At 44.9% G+C, this 24,490-nt stretch overlaps 1 protein-coding gene across 1 annotated transcript in view; it reads right to left on the bottom strand.

The window, feature by feature from the left end:
- The window catches only part of Ano2 (anoctamin 2), a gene marked incomplete at its 5' end in the record, with an annotated part of 300,185 nt that overhangs the window by 57,446 nt on the left and 218,249 nt on the right, over positions 1-24,490 (bottom strand). Inside the window, 2 exons of the mRNA XM_051173071.1 lie at positions 3,008-3,203; positions 10,815-10,889. Coding sequence (XP_051029028.1) covers positions 3,008-3,203; positions 10,815-10,889 — 271 coding nt within the window. The remainder of the gene's footprint in view (positions 1-3,007; positions 3,204-10,814; positions 10,890-24,490) is intronic.

Raw genomic sequence — 24,490 nt, 5'->3', positions numbered from 1 at the left:
TGGTGCTCATGAACATTATATGGGCTAAAAGGTGTGTGTGTGTGTGTGTGTGTGTGTGTGTGTGTGTGTGTGTGTGTGTGTGTGTGTAAGAGTAGGAGCATTGCTATCTTTTATGGGACACTGAGTAGTGGCTTAGCAAACTGGAGGAGGCTGAGATTTCTGGGTAAGGAAGAGAGTTAGAAACACAGGCATAGGTTCACAATATGAAAATGTGGGCATGTACAATCCTGTGTGTGCAGTGCTAATGATTGAATCTAGGATCTCCTGCATGCTAGGCAAGTGATCTTCTATTGAGCCATACCCCTAGCTCTATGGTTCATTTTGTTCACGACCTGAAACAACAGATTATGTACAGCCTTGTACATGGGAAGTGCCCACTAGATATTTATTAATAAGTCTTTATAAATTATGGTTATTGATCTGATGGGAGATGTCATTCTTTAAATATGTTTCTCTTATTGGTTAATGAGTAAAGCACTGTTGGCCAATAGGAAAGCAAGATAGGCGGGGCTAGGAGACAAGGAGGTTTCGGGAAGAGGAAGGAGGAGATTCAACATATAAGACCAAGAGAGTAGAGGTCTGGATCCTCTCTACAGTAAGATAAGATCATGTGGAAATACTTAGATTGATAGAAATGGGTTACTATTTAAGACAGAGCTAGCCAATAAGAAACACTAGTAACAGACCAACAATATTATATCTAATACAGCATCTCTGTGTGTTATTTGGTGCTGGCTTGGCTGTGGGACCAGGGCAGTGGGAAAAACTGCTTGTACCATTGACCACTTTCTCTTCTGTCTTGTATAAGAAAAATAAAATATCCATAGGATCAGGAAGAAATTTCTACACCATCATTGTCTTCCTGTTTCCCTCATCTCTACTTTTGCATACACACTCACTACTCTTTACAGGAGTGGCTGCCTCCTGCCTCTATTTTGTGGCATCCTAGCATCCCATAATGCTAGTTTGCAAACATAAATCTCCATCATGTCACTCCACTAGGTACTGGGTTGGGATCAGCAGGGATAGGCACAATCCTTTCCACTTCTGCTGTATCTTCCCTGTGGACAGTCATGGTCAACGGTAAGACCCTCCCTTGGCTCCAGCGTTCTCCTCCAGTCAAGAGAAGGGGAGTCACTTGTTTGGAAAATGATCCTGCTGCCCCTGCCCTTCTGGTGGGAGCAGTGCCCGCAGTGAGGGTATTCTGGGTTCCTCCAAGTCTCTACCCCAGCCCTTACAGAGCTCTTCTGTGCACTATGAGAGTGCTGATCTGTGAACAGCTCTCAAGTGGGGAACATTCTTTGCTACTCTGCTGCATTATCTCTGGCAGGGTAGCAGTGCTCAGTTTTAAAGCTCACGTGCTACCTGTTGTCCTTGATCTTCTGGCTCTGTAATCAGGATGGAAGGGCCATGCTGTTCACTGAAGCCCACACGAAAGAAACACATCCCACTGTCTATGAAAGTTAGCAGAGTCCTCAGCCTGACATATAAGACCCTCCACCAAAAGATGGAGGTTTGTGTCAGTCAACTCCCTAGATTCAGCTTCCCATTCCACTGTGCCCTGGGTCTGCCATGGGCCTGGTACAGCCACCAAATCCGGGTCTCTGGTCTTCTATAAATGTGTCATACCATCTCTGCCCCATTTATTCAGATTGGGTCATTCTACTCTGCTGGCATTTACACCCACCAAAATTCTTGTGAGCAGTCCAAGTGACCCATAAGCCTCTTCTCACTGTGTCTTTCTGACTCCTCTCCATTTCCTTGGCATTTCCTCATTTTGTTCCTTTGCCTGGAACTTCCCTTCTGCTTGCCATTCTTCCCTTCACGAATGCCACTGGGCACCAATTACTCTCCCACGATGTGCCCACCTCTAAGCTTCCCTCCCTGAGTGGCCTGGAGAATGGGGTGCTTCCCTTAACTGTTCCACAGAACATGCTACAGCACATTACCAAAGACGTCAAGTTAAAAGCATCCTCTGATTTTTCTCAAGTAGCCTATGAAGAAACTCAAGCAATACCACATAGTTAGATGCTTCTAGGGAACAAGGCTGTCACTCTCTTTCAGAGGGTGAGCTCCTAGGCCAGCAGGGACAACAAAGGTAGGTGCCACCATGTGACCCTCATGGTAGCAGCTGTGCTGCAGGGAGGCAGCCACAGAGGAGCCTCCAGAACCTCATGCCCTCACAGGGTGCTGTCTGAATTGATTGCCACCCTAACCAGGCAGCGGATGGGACATCATGCCACCGACTCAACTTCCCTAGGAGATTAGGGAGAACCTGGGCTGCCCAGTCCCTAGCATAAAGAAGGAAACCCTCAATTTGAAGAGGAAGGGGTGTATCCAGGCCATCCAGATTAAGCAAAACATGGAAGGGTCTCTGTGATGGCCCTCCCCCATCTAATGAGCAGGAATGCCAGAATGTGTCTCAGGCAACAGCAGAGCCCGGCTCAAATGACACACTGAATGTGGAGGCCATGACATTTCCCCCACTGGCTTGAAGCTTGGGAAGTCTGATAGGCCTCTTTGAAGTCTGTTTAGAGCCTGGGGAATGTGCGGGTTTGAGAGGCCAGATAAGACCCTCTTGGGTTCAAGTATCAAGATGCTTTCTTCCCTTTATACATGCTGTTGGGAAAATGAGGAGGGCTAGAATTCTGTAATTTCTCACAGGAAATGCTGAATCTGCCCTGCTCCTATATTGGCATAAAAAAAAAAAAAAAAAAAAAAAAAAAGGAATAGCCCTTATAGATTAAACAAAAGGGAGAGTGAGTCAATATAGGCCCTTGGCTTCTGACATGCACAGCACAGCACAGGAAGGGTTCCTACTTAAGGGAAGCCCTTTGGCTCGCCCTGGAAGAATATAGCCATCATCTTTCTTCATTCTTACAACTCAAATGTACAAAACCCTGTTCCATCCCATCTACCATTTTGGGTCATTTCTATCAAACACCTTGTACATACTGACCCGACCACATTCAAGACGGCCCAAGTCAAAGGATTTGTGACACAGTACCGATTTTGGTGAGCCACTTGGCCACAGCACCATATATCTCATCTAAGATGAGGATGACCACAAGGTTGATGATGACTGCTGTTGCAGTCACCGTTGCACGGACATTGGAGCGTGTGGCCTTGCTGAGAGAGAGCGCAGCTGCAGTAGTGATCCGATACACAATGACCCCAAAGACGATGGAGAATGTCAGGGCGATCTGTGCAGAGAAGACAGGAGAAGGAGGTAATTACTGAGCAGAAAAACACATCGGCAGTCAACCATTGAGTGCCCGCTGTTTACTCACATCAGCTGCCAGTAAGCTCTAGTTACTGAGTGAGCAATAAAGCAAAGCCACTGAATTCTGATGTAGCATTCTGAGAGTTAATGCATTTTTAAGGTAGAGCATCTTCCCTTTTTATCAGATCCCAATAGTATAAAACACACATAGCACAAATAAAGATGAGAATTCTGAACACTGTGGAGTGAAAAACATATCCTGATTTCCTTCATTCTGGAACTTTCTGCCTACTATGGAGATATGATAAACTCCTTTTCTGTTGTTGCTATTGTGTTTGGTTGTTTTTTGAGATAGAGTTTCTCTGTATTGCTTTGGAGCCTGTCCTGGAACTTGCTCTGTAGACCTCACAGAGATCCACCTGCCTCTGCCTCCCAAGTGCTGGGATTAAAGGCATGTGCCACCAACAACTGGCTAAAATGAATTCCTTTTATACCATAGTAACAGGTGTGAAATTGTTATGTGCTAAATGAAGACAGTTGCTACAGGAACACAGCATGGAGATCTGCTTGGACAGGGAAGAGCTATGGAGGGAATAAACTTCAAGTTGGACCATCCATTAAGGAATATAGGAAGACACTGAAGATGCTTGGACTTAGAAGGCATGAATTACAAATAGGATGAAAATGTCCAGAGCACAGAACAGGGGAGAGAGAGAGAAAGAGAGAGAGAGAGAGGTTACATTGGCACAAAATGAAGTGAACAAAAGCACCGAGTTCCCTTCCAGGCACCTTGGAATGGAAGTCACAGATTCTAATTTGGTATACAAATCTTTTGTTCCTTTGTCCCTAGATCTCCAAGATCCATATTACCTCCTCTAGACATAGCAAGGGATTCCTCTAGACCTACAGTACCAACTCTCCCGAGTCCCCACTCCTGTACCTCTCCCACCCCAGCTGAGGAAGGGCAGCTTCTGGAATCACTAGGATGTCATGAATAAGAGCTCCCAATCAAGGCTCAGCAAGGGATGGATAGAGGGAGGCATCTGTCAGGAACAGGTCCCATTCAGCCCTGCTTCAGTCAAAGGAAGTCATATTTCACCTCAGGAACTGGTTGGTCTCTAGGGCAGAAGGGATGGGGCTTTTTAAACTGTGAGGTGAGAAGAAGACAGGTGGATGGTTTCCCCAGAATACAAAAGAATGCTGGAGGAGACATTCTGGAGGGGAATAGATGGGAGGGGCAGGGAATCTGGGAAGAGGCCTGATCAGTATGTTGCAGGCAGCATGAACGATACTCTGGTGAACTTGGAATGAGTTACAGATGTGTCAGCATATAGACCCATGCAGACCTCTGGGGTGCCAGCATGCTGAAGCCTAGGGTGCTAGCAAGAGACTGGGCTGCCTAGCCTGGTATGCATAAAGAAACTTGGGCCCAGCAGCAGCAATCTGATTGTCCCAAGTTTGGAGGGGACAAGGCAGAGCTGAGATATTAATGGACAATGGTGACATCACCATCACTTCCCCACTGTATCTTCTCCATGTCACGGTGCAAAGTACCTCTCCACTTGAGTTAATCCTCATAAAGACTGTGCCTTCTGTAAATGAGATTTCATGATGCTCCATGACTGGACCCTGCCATGTGGAACGGAGTCCATGGTCCCATCCTGACATTTGATCTCAGATCTCTTGCCATGAACTCCAGTCCATTCCTACCACTTGTGCTTGACTTGTGGAGTTTTAAAGCCATTCAATAATATTTCTGATAAGCTCTCCCCTAAGCCACTGCACTGGGGCACATCATGTTTTGGGTCTGCCTCCCATAACTAGGGTAAAGGAGCTTGATCACATGCCACATTCTGTGGATAACACTATTCCATAGCAGGACTCCATGAATGAAAGCAGTGTGGGAAAGACTGGATTTTTCAGCCACAAATGACTTATCCACACTACGCAAGGACACATTACCCAAGCCCTTATGGGTTTTGTGTTTTGATCCTATAATTTTACCTTTAGGATACAGAAAAAGATTGCAAAATGTTAAGCTGTAGATAGGAAATGTCCTCCACAAGCTCACATGTTTGAACACTTGGAAGGCTGTGACATTTAGGAAGGTAGAACCTTGCAGAAGAGAGTCAATGGCTGGAGGTATGCTTTAAAGAATGCTATAAGGCCCCAATTACATGTACTCTGTTTCCTCGCTGTAGATACAATGTGGCCAGCAGCCACATATTCCTGCCATCATGCCTTCCCTGCTATCATAGACTATCCTTTCTTAAACTGTGTGGGGGGGGGGGACAGGCAAAAATGAACAAAATTATTACTTTTGTCCTAATTATATTTAATTGTATACTTAATATAGCCTAGAGCCATCTAAGAAGAAAGCCTTGACTGAGGATTTTCCTAGATCAGACTGACCTGTGGATATATCTTTAAGGAACAGGGAATGGTTTTGATTATTAATTTAATGTAGGATGACCAAGCCCACTCTGGGAGGTACCATCGCTACGCCACTGGTTCTGGGATGATATAAGAAAGTTAGCTTTAGCATATGTTGAAGTAAGCAAAACAGCACCATCTCTCCATGGTTTTTCCTTCAAGTTCCTGCCTATGGCTTTGCCCTGACTGTTGTCAATGATGGGCTGTAACCTGGAAATGCAAGCTAAATAAATCTTTTCCTCCCCTGAGTTGCTTCTCATCAGTGATTTAACGGAGCAACAGAGAGGAGCCTGGAGCACTCTTCCCCTTTAAATTTCTTTCTTGTCAGATACTTAGTTAGAGACATTAAGAGAATATTTAATAGACAGTGTAAGCCTGGATGTAAAGTTTAAGATTACAAAAGAGCTACGAAGGAGAGACTGTGGGATCCCCACACTTTGGGGCTTGCATTCTGAACTGTTGTGAAAATCACTGTACATGTGTACCAAGAATGAACTGAGAAGCAGTTGTTTCTGAGTCCCAGGCTTCAGGTCATGAATGTCTGGGATGCTCTTAGGGAGAGCAGAGCAGAAGGCAAGAAAAGCCTACAGATGTTTGGAGAGTTCGCTAAGGGGAAAGCTTGGAAAAAGAATATGGAGGAGGAAGAACTTTCTAGAAATCAAGGGAAACTGCTTAAGGCAGCGGCTACCTCTACTAATCCAGTGGAACAGGGCTCAGCCTGGGGCACAGAATGTGACAGTAGCGCCAGTAAACAAACAGCTTTGTCACTGTGTCACAGCTGCCTCTAACATCCATCTGTAATTTGTTTACTGCTCCTTCCTAACAGCTGTCTAAAGGCTAGGTGTCCAGGAGACAGTGCTGTGGAAAATACAAACAAAGTAACTAACTAAAAATGACTTCCCTTGTGGAGTTGGTCTTGTAACAAAGCAATAAATAGGTAAAACATAGTATCTCAAACAGCCAATCCTCCAGCCTTAGCCCCTGGAGTAATAGGACAGACATGCAAGCATGCACCACCATGCTTGGCAACGTTTTTTCAGTTCTACATGGCATGACCAAATTCTTTCTGATCTACTTTTGGGACACCTTTTAATGACCCCAGCAGCCTCCTGCTTGACTGTCCCTTTCCCACACACTTGCCTTCTTTACCAGCCTTTCTCATAGCACCCAAGAGTCCCTTCTGAACTGTGTGTCAGAGTCCTTGTCTCCTCTGCAAACCTTTCTCTAGGGAGTTTCCCAGCAGAGTGAGCCATTTCCTTGCTATACTTCTATTTCCCTATGGCCCACCTGGCTGTTCTTCAGCCACAGGCAAATCCTTCTGTCATTGTTTGCTACCCTTCTTCTCCCTGGGAATCCTACCAGGCACTGTATCCCAGAGTCCTTTTCCTCACCCTTCCCTCTGACTCCATATCAGCATGACTGACTGATTCTTCTCCTATTACAGATCTTTGCTGTAATCTTATTGAGACTTCCTTACTTGACTTATTTAACAAATGCATTTGTGATTTAAAATTTTGTTTTATTGGGAACACACAGAACATCCCAACACACACACACACACACACACACACACACACACACACACAGAGAGAGAGAGAGAGAGAGAGAGAGAGAGAGAGAGAGAGATGTAAAACCAAACTCTAGTGTATCCTGCCTGCCTCACATCAAGCATCTTACCCAGGCTCTACTTTTGGTTGTCGAGCGACAGTCATTTCTTTCTTTACCTTTACTCTTCTGTTATTTAAACATACCATCTAGGCTTGCCCCTTTCTGAACATTGTCTGATAACAATCAAACCATGTAAATTCTTTGTCCTTTTTGTTTTTGTTTGTCACTCATGTTGCTCTGTATTGTGATTAGCGTGCTCATTTTCATGGCTATGTGGTCCTTAACTGTGTAAATAGACCTTGGTTTATTTATCCATCTTGTGGGGATAGGCATATGGACAGTTAGCAGTTTGGGGCTATTATAAACAGTGCTTCACAGATTTTTTTCCCTATGTGTACTTTGCTGTGTGTACACATAAGGTTTTCAAGGGCATGCACCTAGGCGTGGAATTTCGGGACTCTGGGCTTTAAGCCTCAGTTTTACTAAGTAATACCAGAATGTTTCTAAAGGCATCTTTAAATAATTTCTTAAATGAACTCCTACCAGCATTGTACAAGTTTCTTTTGATCTAGATCTTTTCCAACACTTGTTATTGACAGACTTCTTAATGACAATCTGTCTGTTGAGTGCATATGGTATTTCACAATGGTTTAAATTAGAATTTCCATGAATACTAATGTAGGCTTGTTGGTCACTGGAGTTTCTCTTTAGTGAAGTGCCTATGGAGGTAGTTTTTTGAGCTATCTATTTTCTTGAGTTTGTAATTCTTTATGTGTTTGGAGACCAGGTTTTGGTGGATTACAGTTTTAATGATTTTAATGAACTTTGGGCTTGACACAGTACTTATTTTCACCCCTCCTGCTTCCCATAAAAGCAGCCCAGCCAAGGCCTTGCCTAGACTGGGAAAATGTCCTTAAAGTGAGAGCAATCCTAGCACAAAGATGTCTGCTCATTCGTTCCTACACCTCCTCTAGATTTTAGCCCAGGGCTGTTAGTAACCTGGCAGCCTTTGAAGGCTTTAATGAGACTAGAAATGTACTTACCACTAAATTCAGCAAGATAAATGTTATTAAATCTACTGCACCACTGCTAAAGATGGAAGTTGATTTTATTACTTATCTACTTATCACATGTACAATGGTTAAGATACCTTTATTTTCAGTCCAGGCTGGCCATGGACTCAAAACCCTCCTGTCTCAGCCTCCCAGGTACCAGGGTTACAGGTGTGCATCACCACTCTTACTTTGTCTGTAAACGGTTTTTTATTATCATTGCCTTCCATTCTCTGCACTGTCTGGTCCCCGAGAATAGCATTGAGCATACAATTGTAGCTATTAAGTACTTCTCAAGTGGAACAAACTTTCCCACAGCCATCTTGCGGGTTAAACTTCCTACCATCACACTTTAACCTACTGCAGCTCACTGCACTCTCAAATAACCCCTCCAGGCCTTGGGTGTGTGTGTGGCAGTGACAGGAAAACAAATTTAGACTGCTAAGCTTTGACAACTCAGTACTTTGTCTGCAGAAGGAGGCCTTGAGTTTGAGGAAGTCTAAGCTAAGAAAATGTATGTTTTGGACAGAGCCTCACTACATAGCCCAGGCTGCCTCAAATTTGAAATCCCCTGTCTCTACCTCCGGAATACTGGCATTGTAGGAATGTGCCACCGGGCCTGGCACATTTTAAATTCTGAGACTACATGTTTCCTGTCCCTGTTAGTTATGATGCCAATATTAATAAAAACAATGAGCTCAAGCCAAGTCAGAAGTAAGTCTTGCCAGTGGGTTCAGCAAATGAGGATGCTTCTTGTAGTTTTTAAAACTCACATAATCCCCTTCTTTTCTGCACTGCATATGTAATCCGATTCAGCCACACTGAGCTGCTATGCCCACAGCCTGCGTTATGAAGCCAAGCATCTACCCTTGAAAACAAAGTGCAAGGGAAACTCCCAGGAATCTACAAGGAAGATGCCAGCTAAGACTCCTAGCAATTGCTGATACGTAGCCTGAACTGGCTGGCCATCTTCTGCGACCAGGCAACACTTCCAGTGGAGGGAGGGCAACACTAACCCAGCTACATAACCTGTGACTTACAGACTATCCTGCCCATGGGATGTGTTGGGGTAAGGGTAAGGGTGGCCAATCAATGACTGATCTATCCTGAGACCCAAGCCGTAGGAGTAAGCTCACCCTTGACAATGCTTACTCTGCCAGGACCTAGAAGTTAGATGGCCCAGAGACCTAGGATAGAATCAAGCACAAATGGAGGAAAAAAATGTCAATGTGATGTCTATCAATATTCTGCTATACTTGTAGACCGGTACCTAGCCCAATAGTCATCAGAGAGGCTTCATCCAGCAACTGATGGAAGCAGATGCAGTGACCCACAGCCAAACATTAGGCTGAATTTGGAAAATCCTGCTGAAGAGTGGGAAGAAGAACTGTAGGAGCTGGGTTGGTGGGGGGCGAATGGGGGGTGTCAAAGACGTCACAGGAAAACCCGCAGAATCAACTAACCTAGGCTCACAGGAACTCAAAGAGACTGAACCAACAACCCCGGAGCCTGCATGAGACTGACCTAGGCATGCCACATATGTATGACAGTTGCGTAGCTTGGCCTTCTTGTGGGACTCCTAATAGTGGGAGCAGCGGCTGGCTGGCTCTTCTGCTGCCTTTTGGGACCCTGCTCCTCATCCCGTGTTGCCTTGCCCAGCCTTAATACAAGGGGAGGTGCCTCGTCTTACTGCAACCTGATATGCCATATTTCCTGGGTATCCATGGGAGGCCTGCCCTTTTCTGAATAGAGAAACGGAGGAGGGGTGGCTTGGTGGGGGCAGAGGGGAGATGGGGCGGGGAAGGAATGAGAGGAGAGAAGGGAGGGGGTGACTGTGCTCAGGATATAAAATTACTTAATTAATTAACTTAAAAAGGAAGCCACACAGGATTTCCCACTGAAGAGGGTCAGATGCTAGTGACCCAACAAGGGTCTTTGGTGACCTTTTCCAAGATCATGAGCATAAATTGCTAATCTGACTCCACCGTGAATCAATCTCAGCCTCTTCCTCCAGCTTTTCCCAACAATGCCGACATCATTAAGTCTCAAAATAAACAGATAAACACAAAGCTCTCCCAGTCACAGCAAAATAAAGGAAAATGCAAAGGCAGCATCCACAGAGACACTGAAGACTTTGAGACCAGCCCACTCTCTTCTGTGGTTTCCAGACCCTGTTAGCATCAGAGAGAGCCATTGGAGACCCAAAAGGGCCACCACAATTATGCAGCCAGCTCCCCTCTATCCTTCAAGTTCTTGGTCTGGCCAAGAACACATCCCACTCCAAGGGCATTGCAACTTTATTCATATGTAGTCAGTGACCACAGTGTTGGAAAGCTCTTGCTCCACCATTCAGTACTGTAGCTCCACCTTTGTCTGCCCCTCCCTACTGCACAGCAAACCAACAACAACAACAATCACCAAAATACCCACATCACACACACGTGAAACAGGATCAACATACACACAGTCCCAGACAGGTGGTCCCTTAAAGAAATTACCATGAACAAGATGGAGGCGAAGTTCATCAAGTATCCTGGGAAACGGTCTTTCCAGGTCAGTTTGTCTTCATCATCCTGGGAAGAAACGGGAAAAGTAGACAATCAGAAGGCACAAAGAACAGATGTTGATCCACTCCTACTTTACATAAATTTGCATGTCAACCATTTATTGCTTTATGTATATTTCTGTAGTAATTCCTGCTCTCAATATCAACAATAGCCCTCTAATTTTGATTGATAGCACCCACCTGAAGTCCCAGGACTCAGGATGCTGAGGCAAGAGGACCATGACTTTGATGCCCCCTTGGGATATATGTCTCATAGCCCGGAAAATGTTTAGAATGGAGACAGCAGTTCTGACAACCACAAAAGGCTGTGAAGACTGCCTGAAGCCATGCTTGTGAAGTGCAGAGAAAATGGCAAAGTACACTGTGTTAGCCAGCAGGGAGCCACTCATCACTGTAAGCAACAAGTCAGAATCCAACTCAGCAAGGCAGGACCCCTGGCTTCTGCTCTCTTTCCTCTCATACTAGCATCTCTCAGAACCAACCTGATTTGGCTCTGGCAACAGCGCCATCTAGCCTCGGAAAGCTTGTACTGTAAGCTGGGCACCTTCTAGGCCTAAAACCTATTTCCAGCATCCTTCATGTGCCCATGTCAGTGCCAGGCACTGAAGAGGCAAAGTAAGTCCCTATGATCACTGTCCTGGGGAGTTCACAGCCTGGAGAAACAGACACTCCCTAAGGGTGAAGAATTATCTGTCAGCTTGGGAGTGAGGGCATGAGCTGTGGGGTCTGCAGAGAAGAAAGGATTTGCCTTGTGTGTCTGGAGCAAGTATAGGGTTTAGCTGACTTGATGGATGATGCTGGAAATCATACCGTGATGGGGGTCATTTATTTCTTAGCACTTTCACTTATGGATGATGTAAACCTGTCTTACACTCAGGTTTTCATAACAACCAGAGAATCTGGTCTCAGACACCCAGCTTTTCTTCACACTGTAAGAACACACTAAATGAAACGCTACATGGTGAGTATTCTGGAGGTGTGGAAGCCCAGACACCTGTTTGCAATCAGACTGAACCAAGATTCCTTCACCTTCACTCAAGTGAAGTCAAACAGTGAGTGGGGTTTCTTGTTCCCCTCCACACTCTGGGTCCACTAGCAAGCACACTACTGCCTCCCACCCCTGAAAATATTCTTCTCTAAGACATGGCAAGAAAACCCAAAGATGGTCTGAGGACACAGAGAAAAATGGATTAATTCAGGGGCTCTGCCTGTGGCCTTCCAGGCTGCAGCTAAGATCTCGATGGACTCGTCTGGGTCCAGTACATTCATCGGACCCAGCCCAAGTACCATTGATGAAGCAGACTCTGGGTGGATGCTGAGGACACAGAGAAGAAAGCTCAGAGGCACCAGGACTAGTGTAGAGACCTCCAAGACCACAGAGACAAGATGGAAACATTAAGTCGGACTGGGAAAATGGTTTTCACTGTTTTGCACAAAAGGAGACAACTAAGGAGTGTTGAGTTAGTTGCTGTCAGGAGTAAAGCATTTGTTTATGGCATAAACACTCTTGTGTTTGTTGGAAGATCACCCCTTTCATGTTTACGGTGACGGGGTTTTGTTCGGAAGACACACTTCCTGGCATACACACAGTTCTTGTGCCTCTAGACACTGTCCAAACTCAGGAAGCCGAGAGAAAAGTCAAGATTACACACTGTCCTCCAAACTACCTTAGAGAGAACAGTAAAAAAAGTAGCTTATTTGTTTTGTGTTTTAGTTTTAGAGACAGGATAGTCTTATGCAACCCAGGTTGGCCTTGAATTCATAATGGTCCTGCCTCAGTCCCCTGACTGCAGGGATCTCAGACATGCGCCACTTACCTGGCATGAAGCCATTTTTAATGATAAGAGTTTGGCACCCATAAAGGAAGCCAACTAAAGCCTTGCATGTATTGGTCCATGTAAGATGTGAAGAGTGACTGTCAAGTCTGTTAGCTTGAGTACCCTCTTCCTAAAAGGCACCTTGCCAGTGTGTGGAACAGCAGAAAGACAAGTTGAATTTGGACCAGAACATCAATTCTGAATTTGGGGCTCTGAAATACTTATTATGTCAGCAACCTTAGTAAATTAATTGTGTGTGTGTGTGTGTGTGTGTGTGTGTGTGTGTGCATGTGTATGAGAGTGTATGGGGGAGGAATGGTAACAATTTCTGGTGCTGTCCAGATTTTCATCGAGATAGGGTCTCTCACTGGCCTAGAACTTGCTATGTAGGTTAAGCTGCCTGGCCCCAAACCCCAGAAATCTGCATATATCCCTCCCCCAGTATTGGCTGTTGTTTTAAATATGGGTTCTGGGATCAAACTCAGATCCCCATGCTCAGAGAGCAAGAGCTTTGCAGACTGAGCCATCTCAGACTGCCCTACAGCAGTTTCTCTACTGTAAACGGATCATACTCCTGATGTGTAAAAACAATTCTAGACCCCACACTAAATTAGCATGCCTTTTAAATAAAGCCCATCTAAGCAGAGGGCCAGGAGGACTGCAGGAATACAGGAGGAACTCTTAGACTCTCCGGCCTTAAAGACGATGACAAAGCCAGTCTCACTGAAGTGGCAGAGGTATTGTGTGGGTCACATGAGAGAATGCACGTGACAAAGCTTTAGAAAGTGTATGGTACACACAACAGTGAGCTCTAATCAGCTTTGATTGCATCAAAAGCAGGTGATTATGGGGCACTTAGCTAATGTCACCATTGTTCAGACGCCAGCCTAGCTGTCGTCTGCTCTTATTTCTTTGTCCCTGCTGTCTATGTTTGTGTCCCTGGACTACTGCTCCCATTTACAGCTATCTGCTCAACAGATAGGACAATAACATCCACACAGGCCCTCACAGGTCCTCTTCTGGCAAACTGGGTATTGAGAAATGAAACCAGTAAGAGCAATAGGTGAGAACACTATTTCAATAAACCCCTGAGAGGAAAGGAATGTTGACAAAGTGGCAATTGTCCCTGAGAGGTTTTTTTACATTAAGATAGCAAAATTATTCATCTTTATTAGAATGTGACTCTGCATGCTTTGATGCCTCTTTGCAGTCATGTATCTACAATCACAATGCAGATCAAAATAGAAATATTTTCTTTTTTTTTTACCACATCTCCTTCCTTTCTCTTTCATCTCTGCCGCCAGTCCCCAGAACTAGCAAGTCGGTTTAATGTTGAACGACCCTCTAGTTTTGGGCCTTTAAAAATGTCACTGGGTACACTGCAGTGTGCAGCTCCTTTCAAGTTTGTTGTCTTTGACTCTGGGCAGCTCATCTGCGATTTAGCCATGCTGTTGCATAGCTCAGTAGTCCCCCCACCCACCCCTTCCCTGAGGTGTGGATGGATTTCAGTCCACTCCCCCATTAACTGCCCTGGGGCATGGTTTGGATTGTTTCCAGCTCATAACAATTAGGGATGAAGCCCTTCCAAAATTTGGATACAAATATAAAATTTCATGTCACTTGGGCAAGTATCAAAGTAATGGACTTGCTTGGTCACATTGTAGGTCTGTGTTTGACATTATAAGAAGAAGCTACTAAACTTCTTTCTAAAGGGCCCAATGCACCTCTATCAACAGCATGTGATAGTTCCTTCATCTCTCTAAATATATGTCCTTTAGAATAGTTTTTTATATAAATCTTCAAAGACAATATAGAGAATTCCTATGTACCTTGCATCCAGTTTCTCATGTAAGTTCAGTACATTTCTCACAACTCATGAGCTAATATCACACAATATATGAACTAAAAATTCACACTCCATTTGTATTGTCTTAGTTCAATGCCTGCCTCCTGGTCCAGTTGCAGCCAAGGTACCACATTTTATTTGGTCATTCCTTCCCCTTAGGTGCTTTAAGACATAAAGGCCTCTCACACCAGGCTTGCTTGTTGATGACCTTGTCAACTCGGAAATGTACTGGTCAAGTGCTTTATAGAAGGACCCACACATGATCTTGATTTAAGGTTTGTCTGAGATTATGTAACTGAGGCAGAAAGACCAGAGATCAAGGACCATTTTAATCACATCCTCTTGAGTATAGACCATGATGTGCTCTGTCACTAATGAAAGTAACCCTGATTCTCTGGGGTTGTTGAATTTCTCTGAGAGGGTTCCTTTCCACCCTCCCATCCCCCATTCTGTACTTTGCTCTTTAGAAGGAGGCACCCACCTCTATCGTTGAAGGTATGGAGCTGTATTTCCATCTTCAGGGAAGAAATATATACAGGCACATATACATGTTCTTAGTATATATTTTTAATGTATTGAATGTCAGAAAAGAATGGCTATAGGAAGATAGACCCAACCTAATGAAACACAAAAGAATGAAGATGATAAATGCCAAGCCATCAATAAGCATCATGCTCAGCTTAGAATTGGCTTTGGGCTTCAAAGAAAGCAGGATGTTGGCTTCTTCCATTCTCTTTCTTCCAGGAAGCCTACAAAGAACAGAGACTAGGCAAGCAACATCTGGACTCATCTGCTTCCTCACCTGCAGGATACAAACAAGAGCAGCTGGGATGGGAATGGAATGCTCTTGTTAGGATAATCATATACTGAGCCTGTGTTCCTGTGAGTATTAGAGACAGTATCCAAAAGAAGAATCCAATAGATTTAGAAATCCAGTACCTGGCTCTCATCCCTGTACCCACCTCTGAAATAGCCAAGCAACTCTGGGTGTTGTTATTGTTTGGTTTTTCTGAACAATATTATCACTGCTTCCTCTAGAATGGTGAAGTGTAACATTTGTCCAACTGAGCACTCGAGGAGATTATGGTGGTTGGGCAGTCCTTGGAGAATGGCGAGGTCTGTGCAGGCAGACTTGGGAGTTGTGTCACTTCTATTTGGGATAATGACCTCACACCAGGCTGCACTGAGTACTGCACTAGTGTGAGGCACTGCGGATACAAAGAAGAACTCACAGAGTTTGTCCCCAAGAAATCCCCCATTTGTGGCGGAAACACATGAGAAAGATGGACACCGGTTATGGCATGGCTTAATACATGCAGAATGCCCTGGAAACAGAGGACTGGGTGATTTCTTATTTGCTATTAAAGGTGATGCTTTCTCAGCCAAAAATGATGGGGATGCGCCAGAGAAAGCATGAAACCATGTGTTCTAGTTTGCCCTCTCTTGCTGCAATAAAACAACATGAGCAAAGGCAACTCGGGGAGTAAAGGGCCCATTCCTGCTTATAGCCTGTAGTCCATCATAAAGGGAAATCTGGGCAGGAACTGAAGCAGAGGCCATGGAGGAGCGTTGCTTATTGTCTTGCTCTCTGTGATTTTCTCAGACTGCTTTCTTCTACCCCAGGGCCACCTAATATTATGCAGTCAAAGGCTTCAGGGCTAAGGAGTTTTATATTGCATGCATCAATGCCCCTGCATGTGTGGGGCACCTTGGTATAATCTCAGATAGAAATGAATAACCACCACTGTTACTTCTCACACTCATAGCATGCCCATTTCGGAGGACAGAGAAGGAATCCAGGTTGCTCTCACTAAGATAAAAAAATGTCACAGATGGATGGGGGTTATTCTCCTGACCCATGGGTTCGTTCCACCTCAGTTCTTCACATAGTTAGAGAGAGGCAGAGATGAAGGCGGTAGTGAGGCTCAGGGCTAAGGCCAGTAATGGCAAAGGGGTCATAACATTTGCTTCAGAAAAAAATAGTTTTTGTTTCCTCATTGTTTGGTTGGTTGGTTTTTCGAGACAGGGCTTCTCTTTGTAGCCTGGAACTCACACTGTAGACCAGACTGTCCTCACACTCAGAGGCCCACCTGCCTCTGCCTCCTGAGGGCTGGAATTAAAGGAGTGTGCCGCCACTGCCTGGCTAATATTTATCACATTTATCCCTCCCTTTTCATCCTCCATTACTCTTCCTTTGATAGAGCTTGGAACCCCATTAGCCTGGCTGGAACCCTCAAGGCATCCCCGCTACACTGAATGTAGTCTAGTCTACAGTCTTCTACCTGGGTTCACATCTCTGCTCATACATTTATTGACTGTGAGACTTTGGGTATATGGAAAACTTCTGTACATTTCTATTTTCTCATCTTTAAAAAGAAATTGAAAATAGTTGTTGAAATACAAGATGCTATGAAGCTAAACTGAGCTAATTCATGGGATGGACATATAGCTATCTGTCTGGCACATAGAATTCAAACCTTGTCATGTCATAACCTCCTTTTCCAATCATCCTCCCCCCCCCATTTTCTTCTCTTCCCATCTTCCTCCTCCTCTCTTCCTATCCCTTTGCCCCCTCATGCTCTTTCTGTCCTCCCTCTTTCCTGTCTTAATTTCACCCACTGGGGATACAAATCTTAATAGACAATAATGATTCTTTGCCATCATAACAAGAAAACTCAAGTTCACTGTGGTCCTTGCTTCTTACAGCAGAGATTCAGGGCTCTGTCCTGCCAGTTCCAAAGCCACACAATGGTCCAATGTAGCATTATTTCATCACCTGGACTTGGTCCCTGAAGTCTAAGGCCAGAATTACTCTTAGGGGCCAATACAGGTCTTATCCCTTACCTTCACAGATTACCCCCAAATTGAACCCAAGAGCCTTCCAGAGGCAGAAGCTTTTATGGACAGGATCTTAGTTTCTTTGGGGACTCTTTGGCAATGGGACTAGAGACAGTCACATGGCCCAGCACCTAAGTCCTCAGGCATGCCTAAAGCCCAGGATAAAACACAGTGTAATTTGTGGCTAAAGTGGAAAACATTATCTCTCACTGCTCAGTTTTCCCAGAAGACACAGAAAACCACTCCCTGAGGTCCTGCTCATTTCCTCTGGCTCCCCAGAGATCTTGCTGTTTCAGTGTCTGTCTCCCAAGCTAGCTTCCTGCTCCCCTGGGGTCTAGCAGTAGGATGAGCTCCTCTGAAGTCCACTAAGGCCAGCTGCTCTGTCAGTTACCCTGCCTAGATTCCGATGGGAGACATCTTCTTCCCGCTTGCTCCCTGAAGAGATGTTTTCCAGCAGTGGCCACATGAGTCTTGAAAGGGTCCTAATAACGTGGCAGCAAGGGACAGGAAAGTTTTTGTTCTTCAGGACTTGTCTACAAAAGGAAGAAGTTGGCCGAAGCCATTAGTAACCACCACCTTCCTCAATACAATACATATGAGGCTTCACTATATAACCATTTCTAGAATAGCATACAAACACCATGGACTAAGAACACCAAGATTCCATATGTTCTCAGCTCAGGCTGCTGTCTAACTCAGTCTCCTCCTGTTCAGTCCTTCCCTTACTCCCTGTTCCCGTCACACTGGCCTCCTTCCTCCTCTTTGAATCTGCCAGACTGATTTCCACATCTAGCCTTTATGACGGACTACCTACACTCAAGCTATGAGTCAAAAATCAATGTTTCCCCCCTCAAATTGCTTTCTTAAGATATTTTAATCTCAGCGATATAAAAATACCTAACACAGAAAAATTAGTACCAAGAAATGGGCCCATTTCTGTGATAAATCTGATCACTCAGCTTATAGGATGTGGGGATTGGTTTGCAAGAGTTTGTGCAAGTTTGTAGCTGTGGGCTAGAGACCTTCCCCCAGAACAGAGCAGAGCTTAAAAAGTAACTCTGGTGAGAGCAGGAGATGAGAACGGTTCTGTTGAAAGAGGACTGACTGGTAAGGCTTCAAAGAAGAATAAGGACTCTATGAGTAATTCGGAGAGAGGCCATTTACACTGAATTCAGGCAAAGAACCAGCTGCATTCTGCTGATGTCCAGAAATTTTGAGTGACAGTGAATTCAAAACGTCAGGACAGCGTGCAGACTCTGGTGTGGTTACTGTTCACGGTGTTTAGTGCGATTTATAGTGAGAGTCCAAAGCCAGGAAAAAGAACAAAATGACGTGGGAAGATAGAGTGTGGAAAGCAAAGGAGCACACACATAGGTAAAGTTTCAGACAGGACAGACATGATGGGTCCAGGTAAAGTGAATATAATTCCAACAGAGATTAGTGCTGCTAATGAGACTTTCCACGCTCGTCACCAGGACAAAAGAAACAGCGTCTGGAAGGTATGAGGCACAAATGGGAAGACGAGAATGACAGACTTAACATTCCTCAGATGCTCAAACTTTTGCATAAGGCTGAGATCAGAATGGAATCAAGGATGATGTCACTGGATCCCACACAAATTAACCATCAGAATTACTTGATGGGGGTAAGAGCACAAAAATTCTGGTCACTGCCCTAGATCTAACTTAAATATTTGGGGGTGAACACATCTAATTTTGAAAATGCTTTGCAAGCAACAGTGATGTTCAGCCCACTTTGGAAAATATTACTCATTCACCTCCAACCCCCCCCCATGATGCTTTTGCTCCAGGGCCTATATTCCTGTGACATGTGCCTATGTGAATAAATCCTCCAAGAGAAACTCCCAGCACAGAAGGACTTGGAGACAATCCCCTCATGCACAAGATGTCAACCCAGACTCTATCATGTCAGAGGCAATGTTGGCCTAGTCAACTAGCCAGCTGGCTTCCATCCCTTTCCCTTCCTCCCCTCTCCCTATGCCCTCCAACTGATTTCAGGACTAGAGCAAAGACTGGCTATTCTGGAGCCTAGCAGAACACACTCATTGTATCGTCCTGGTGGTTTGTAGGGTAAGAATGGGAACTGAAGGCGAGAGTGTCACATGGCCATCAGCAACATTGGGAGGCCCTGAATGAAATATAGTTCCCTTTAAAACACTTGGAGGAGACGTAGCACCTAATTGAAATATTCAACCTATTTAGTTGCCTTGTCTTCATGAGTTTGGAAAGTCTTTAAATTCCCCCACTATACACAAAGCCTCCTGACAGGTACCGGTAGACTTTTACCATATCCAATACTCAGAGCCTTTTATCCAATAGCTAAGGTGCCAGGTTTTGCAGAATGGAAAAAATAAACAGACGCTTTCAACTATTGAGAATTTTTATGTAAAGGTTGTGCCCTTTGAAATCAATTTCATGTGCAAATGAATAAATCATGAGTCTTGCCACCACCCATGTGTTCTTGTCAGAAGCCTAAATGAGCATTGTTCACTGTTGTGTTCACAGTGTCAGTCAGTTTCAGCCTCAGTCCACAAATAGAGCCATCACCATCACTGTTTTTCCAGGATGCAGTCCACACTCATCTCAAATAGTGCTTGTTCTTAACTAGGACAGCAGACGGAACTATTTTCAGCAACACACAGCAATAGTTAACCAGCACAAGAGGCTCTGCAATTAGACTTCATCACAGTACTCCATAGCACGAACTACTCTGCAATGCTCCTTTCAGATTTTGCTAACAGTGGTTAGTTGTTCTCCTACATTAACAGCTAGGTGTGTGGGCAAATGTAACAGACTCCAACATGGAAATTAGGTACACCATAGAGAAGTACCTCCAAGACCTCCACCAAACCCAGGAGCATCAGCCAAGGAAGAAATCACCCCCACAGTGCACAGGAGCAAAATAATCCCCCAAGCTGGTTCTGGTATTGCCTAGAAACACATACAGAGCTATTGTAATATAAGCTAATCAGTAGTCAGCACTGACATCAACACAGGTAGTAACCAATAAATGTGTCCTTCCCCCCAACATGGACTGCAGGCAAAATGTGGTCAGGCCAGACCCTTATGCCGTTTCTCTGGGTCCAAATTCTCCGTGACAAGATATCTTCTATATATTGCTAAGCTGATGGCATCCATCCATCCATCCATCCATCCACCCACCCACCCACCCATCCATCCCTCCATGCATCATTCACTGTGTATTTCCTAACAGAATAATTGTTCAGGATTCTTAACCCTGATTCCCTGTGGTAGCTTTCTGAGGTAGGAATTATTAGTTTTACTTTATATGGAAGGAAATTAAAACCCACAAAGACTAGTGACTTGGCCAGTAATACACAGGAAATAGCTGACCCCAGACTTAATCCTAGTCTTAATAATCTCAATTAAAAAAAAATATTCTCATTCTCCACACTGTGTTCTTCAGTAAATTGGATTCTCTAAATACCAAGAGACATTTCACACACATCGTCTCTCTTAGACGGTTTAGAATGCTAATTCAGATTAAAGCCCCTCAGAGGTTTATTTAGCACCATTCTCACTGCAACCCAGCATCCCAGACTTTTACATTTTCCATCTTTCTTGATCCATTTTTTATGGCAGCTTGAGGAAAGCTGCTCTGTCACCTTTCCTAGCCTAGGAGGAACCAAGGTATCTGTCCCTTGGTGAGGAATTTTTTCATTCCATAAGCCAACAAGTAACCCATCCCCTTACTTTAGCAATGCCCTCTGCCTCTCTCTTCCTTCTCTGAATCACAATGTGTCTCTATAATGAACATGAGGCGTGGGGGTTACCAGACCCCCAAGAAGTGATGATTTGATGTGCACGTGTTCTTTAAGACCGTGTCACTTCCTTCCACAGAGTTCACACGGTGGCGTCTTCTCATGCTGTTTCTTGCTGGGACCTTCCATTGCTATTGATGTTGAGGGACAGGGTACATCTCCATAGTTATTTTGGGAATGCCATCCATTCACACTAAGCTTCTGAGCCATAAGGTCAGTGGTCTTGCTATCTAAGCCACCTTTCAACTGCCAGCTCAGAGAGAGCACCTCTCTGCCCCTGATTCTCTGTTCTCTTCCTCTCTCAGGGTTCTTCCTAAAGACACACACAGATGGGTACCCTGTACCCAGAAGGACTTCACTGGTTGTACCTAGAAAATAAATCTGGTTCCTATCTACCCACCCCTAGGACTAAGGACCAGGGACCGATGCTCACCTGGAGACTTTCTGCCCTTAGTCTGCCCTACATCCCAATCCTGCCACCCGGGAAGCCAGCACACACCATCTCCTCACTCTGCAGCCCTGACTCACCACATTGTTGGAGAGTGACAACCAGGGAATCTGCCGCCTCAGCTGCTCCAACCAGGCCCCTGATCTACACCACAGGCTACAGAGCCATTTCCCCATGTTGCCAGCTGGAGGATTTTTTCCCAGTGATCTCAAATCATCTCAAGTGTTTAATATCCAAGAGTAGCTATTGTTGGGCCCCAAAAATGCACAGAACAGTTCTTTACTTAGGGAAAAATTATGTAGCTTAACTGAGTTAAGCTTCCTCATCTCCATCTTTAGGTCCTGGGCAGAGGGCAGCCAGGGGTCTCTGGGATGCCATGAGTTTGAACAGAATTTATGGGTGATAATGGCTGCATCTTGATTTCCTTCTGAAACAGAATCTGTGGTGATATCTTGTTTGTACAAATAAAGCTGAAAGATCAAAGATGCAAGGGAGCAACTTCCCAGCTGAAAAGAGAGGAACTTCCTGTTTCCTTCTTCTTATATTCCTTTTTCTCCATCCAGCCATCTTACTTCCTGGCTCCATCTCCTGAGTGCTGGGATTAAAGACATCTACCACCATTGCCTGGCCTCTATGGTTAGCCAGTGGCAAGCTTCACCCTCTGATCTTCAGACATGCTTTATTTGTTATTACCACAAGATCAGAACAGGGAAGCCCAAAGCTGAGAAGGGGAAGGGAAAACTGCCCCACCAAAATGAGTAGACAACCTGGAATAATGCTACCAAAAAAAGTACTGCCAAAAAGGACAGTCTTTCCTCCTCTCCTTCCATCCTTATTCATCAGATAGCCAATAATAGGGATGCTGGGAAGGAGGGGCCAGAAAGGAGAAGGATATACACACATTCTGCTGTCTCCAATGGAAGTCACCTTACTGTTGTCCCATTTTACCCTTTCTTGAGTCTGGCAATGAAAAGATATGACAGTTTCCTCATGATGCATTAGAGGCAAGTCTCACCTCCAGTGGTCCGTGTTAAGGATGCATCTTGGATAAAATGGTTAGTTTTAGCCCTGAACTGACTTACTTTTATGACTGGTATATGGTTAGGAGGTATCTCTAGGGGTCCCTTGTAGTGAGATATTCACTTTGTCCGCACCTGTGGCACAGACCACGCCCACTGGGGGGTGGGGACAGGGACTGATGTTACCTGGGGGAACTAAGGCTGAGGAGGGGGCTCCGAGAGCTCTCTCTTGCTTGCAGCACAGGGACAGGAGAGCATCCAAAGGCATCCTGGGGACCAGGAACCTGCTGGTGTTCATCTGTCTATGTTGTAAGTTATTTCTCCCTGAATAATCATCTATTCGGCCTATTTGTTTCTCCTGATCCTTATTAAACCTCAATAGTCCCTGTGTTGGGATTTGGTACTCACCTTAAAGTATTAAAACAGAGAGGGAGGAGGGAACCCACAGAAGCAACTGTCCTACTTATAGGAGCTACAGACTATGAACCAATGGCTAGAGAGCCTGCCTGGGACCAGCGTAGGCCCTCTGCATATGTGTGATGGTTGTGTGGCTTGGTCTACTTGTGGGATTCCTGGCAGTGGGAGTGGAGCCTGCCCCTAAGGCGTTGGCTGATTTGGGGGAACCTGTTCCTATTGCTGAGTTGCCTCACCCAGCCTTAATACAAGGAGTGGAGTTTAGTCCTGCCTCAATGTGATATGTCATGCTTTGTTGGCACCCATGGGAGGCCTGCCCCTTTCTGAAATAGGTGGAGGAGGGTGGATGGGGAGTGGGCAAAGGGAAGGTGGAATAAGGGAAGGGGTGGGGAAAAGGGAAGCTGTGGCATTTAGGAGTAGGGCCTTTGGAAGATGATAGTATTAGTTAGGTTTCTGTTGCTGTGAAACACTAACCAAACACACAAGGGGGAAGAAAGCGGTCATTGTGCCTTACAGCTTTCAGTCCATCCACAGGGAAAGTCCATCAGTGCAGGACTCAAGACAGGAACCGGGAGGCAGGAACCGGGAGGCAGGAACTGAAGCAAACACCATGCAGAATGCTGCTTACTGGCTCGCTTCTCATGGCTCATTCAGCTGCTTTCTATGGAACCCAGAACCACCTTCCCAGAGGTGGCACTGACTGCCCACAGTTTGGTGGACCCTCCCACACCTATCATTAACCAAGAAAATGCTCCAAAGACTTCTCTACAGGCCAGACTGATGTAGATGCCTTCTCAACTAAAGTTATTTCTTTGGTGATGACTCTAGGATCCTTCTAACAAAATACTAAGACTCCGGAACTTCTCATTGGCCCCAGAAGTGAAAGCTGTTCTGCATGGGCTTGGCCCCCCTAACTTTGAACTCCCCTAATTCTTCATTGTTCAGCAGTGTTTAATTCTGAGTAATGGATTCACAGATAGCATCTACTTTTCTGGTATGGCTATTCTACATTTTTTTCTTTTTAGATGTGCTTATTTTATGTGTATGAATATTTTGCCTGCATATATGCATATGCACCATATGCATGTCTAGTTCCCACAAAGAAGAGAGCATTTAAGCCCTTGGAATTGAGGTTATGAATGTTTTCAAACCACCATGTAAGTGCTGGGAAGTAAACCTGGGCCCTCTGCAACAGTAACATACATTCTTAACCACAGGGCCATCTCGCCAGCCTTGGTATGGCCACTTTTAACTTAGTCATTTGTTAAACTGACCCAACAAGTACTCTTAGTACTGTGTCAGGACAATTTTGGGGAATATTAATTCTTCCTGGAGGAGAAACTAGGAGGTACACAGTCTACCTGCATATACCCTCAGCGTTTGGTTCAGGCTGTCTGTAAACATCATCTTTTCTATTCTGTTAC

The sequence above is a fragment of the Phodopus roborovskii genome, unplaced genomic scaffold (genome assembly GCF_943737965.1).
Source record: "Phodopus roborovskii unplaced genomic scaffold, PHOROB, whole genome shotgun sequence".
NCBI lineage: Eukaryota > Metazoa > Chordata > Mammalia > Rodentia > Cricetidae > Phodopus > Phodopus roborovskii.
The sequence above is the reverse complement of the archived record's forward strand: the minus strand, read 5'-3'. Positions and strand labels throughout refer to the sequence as shown.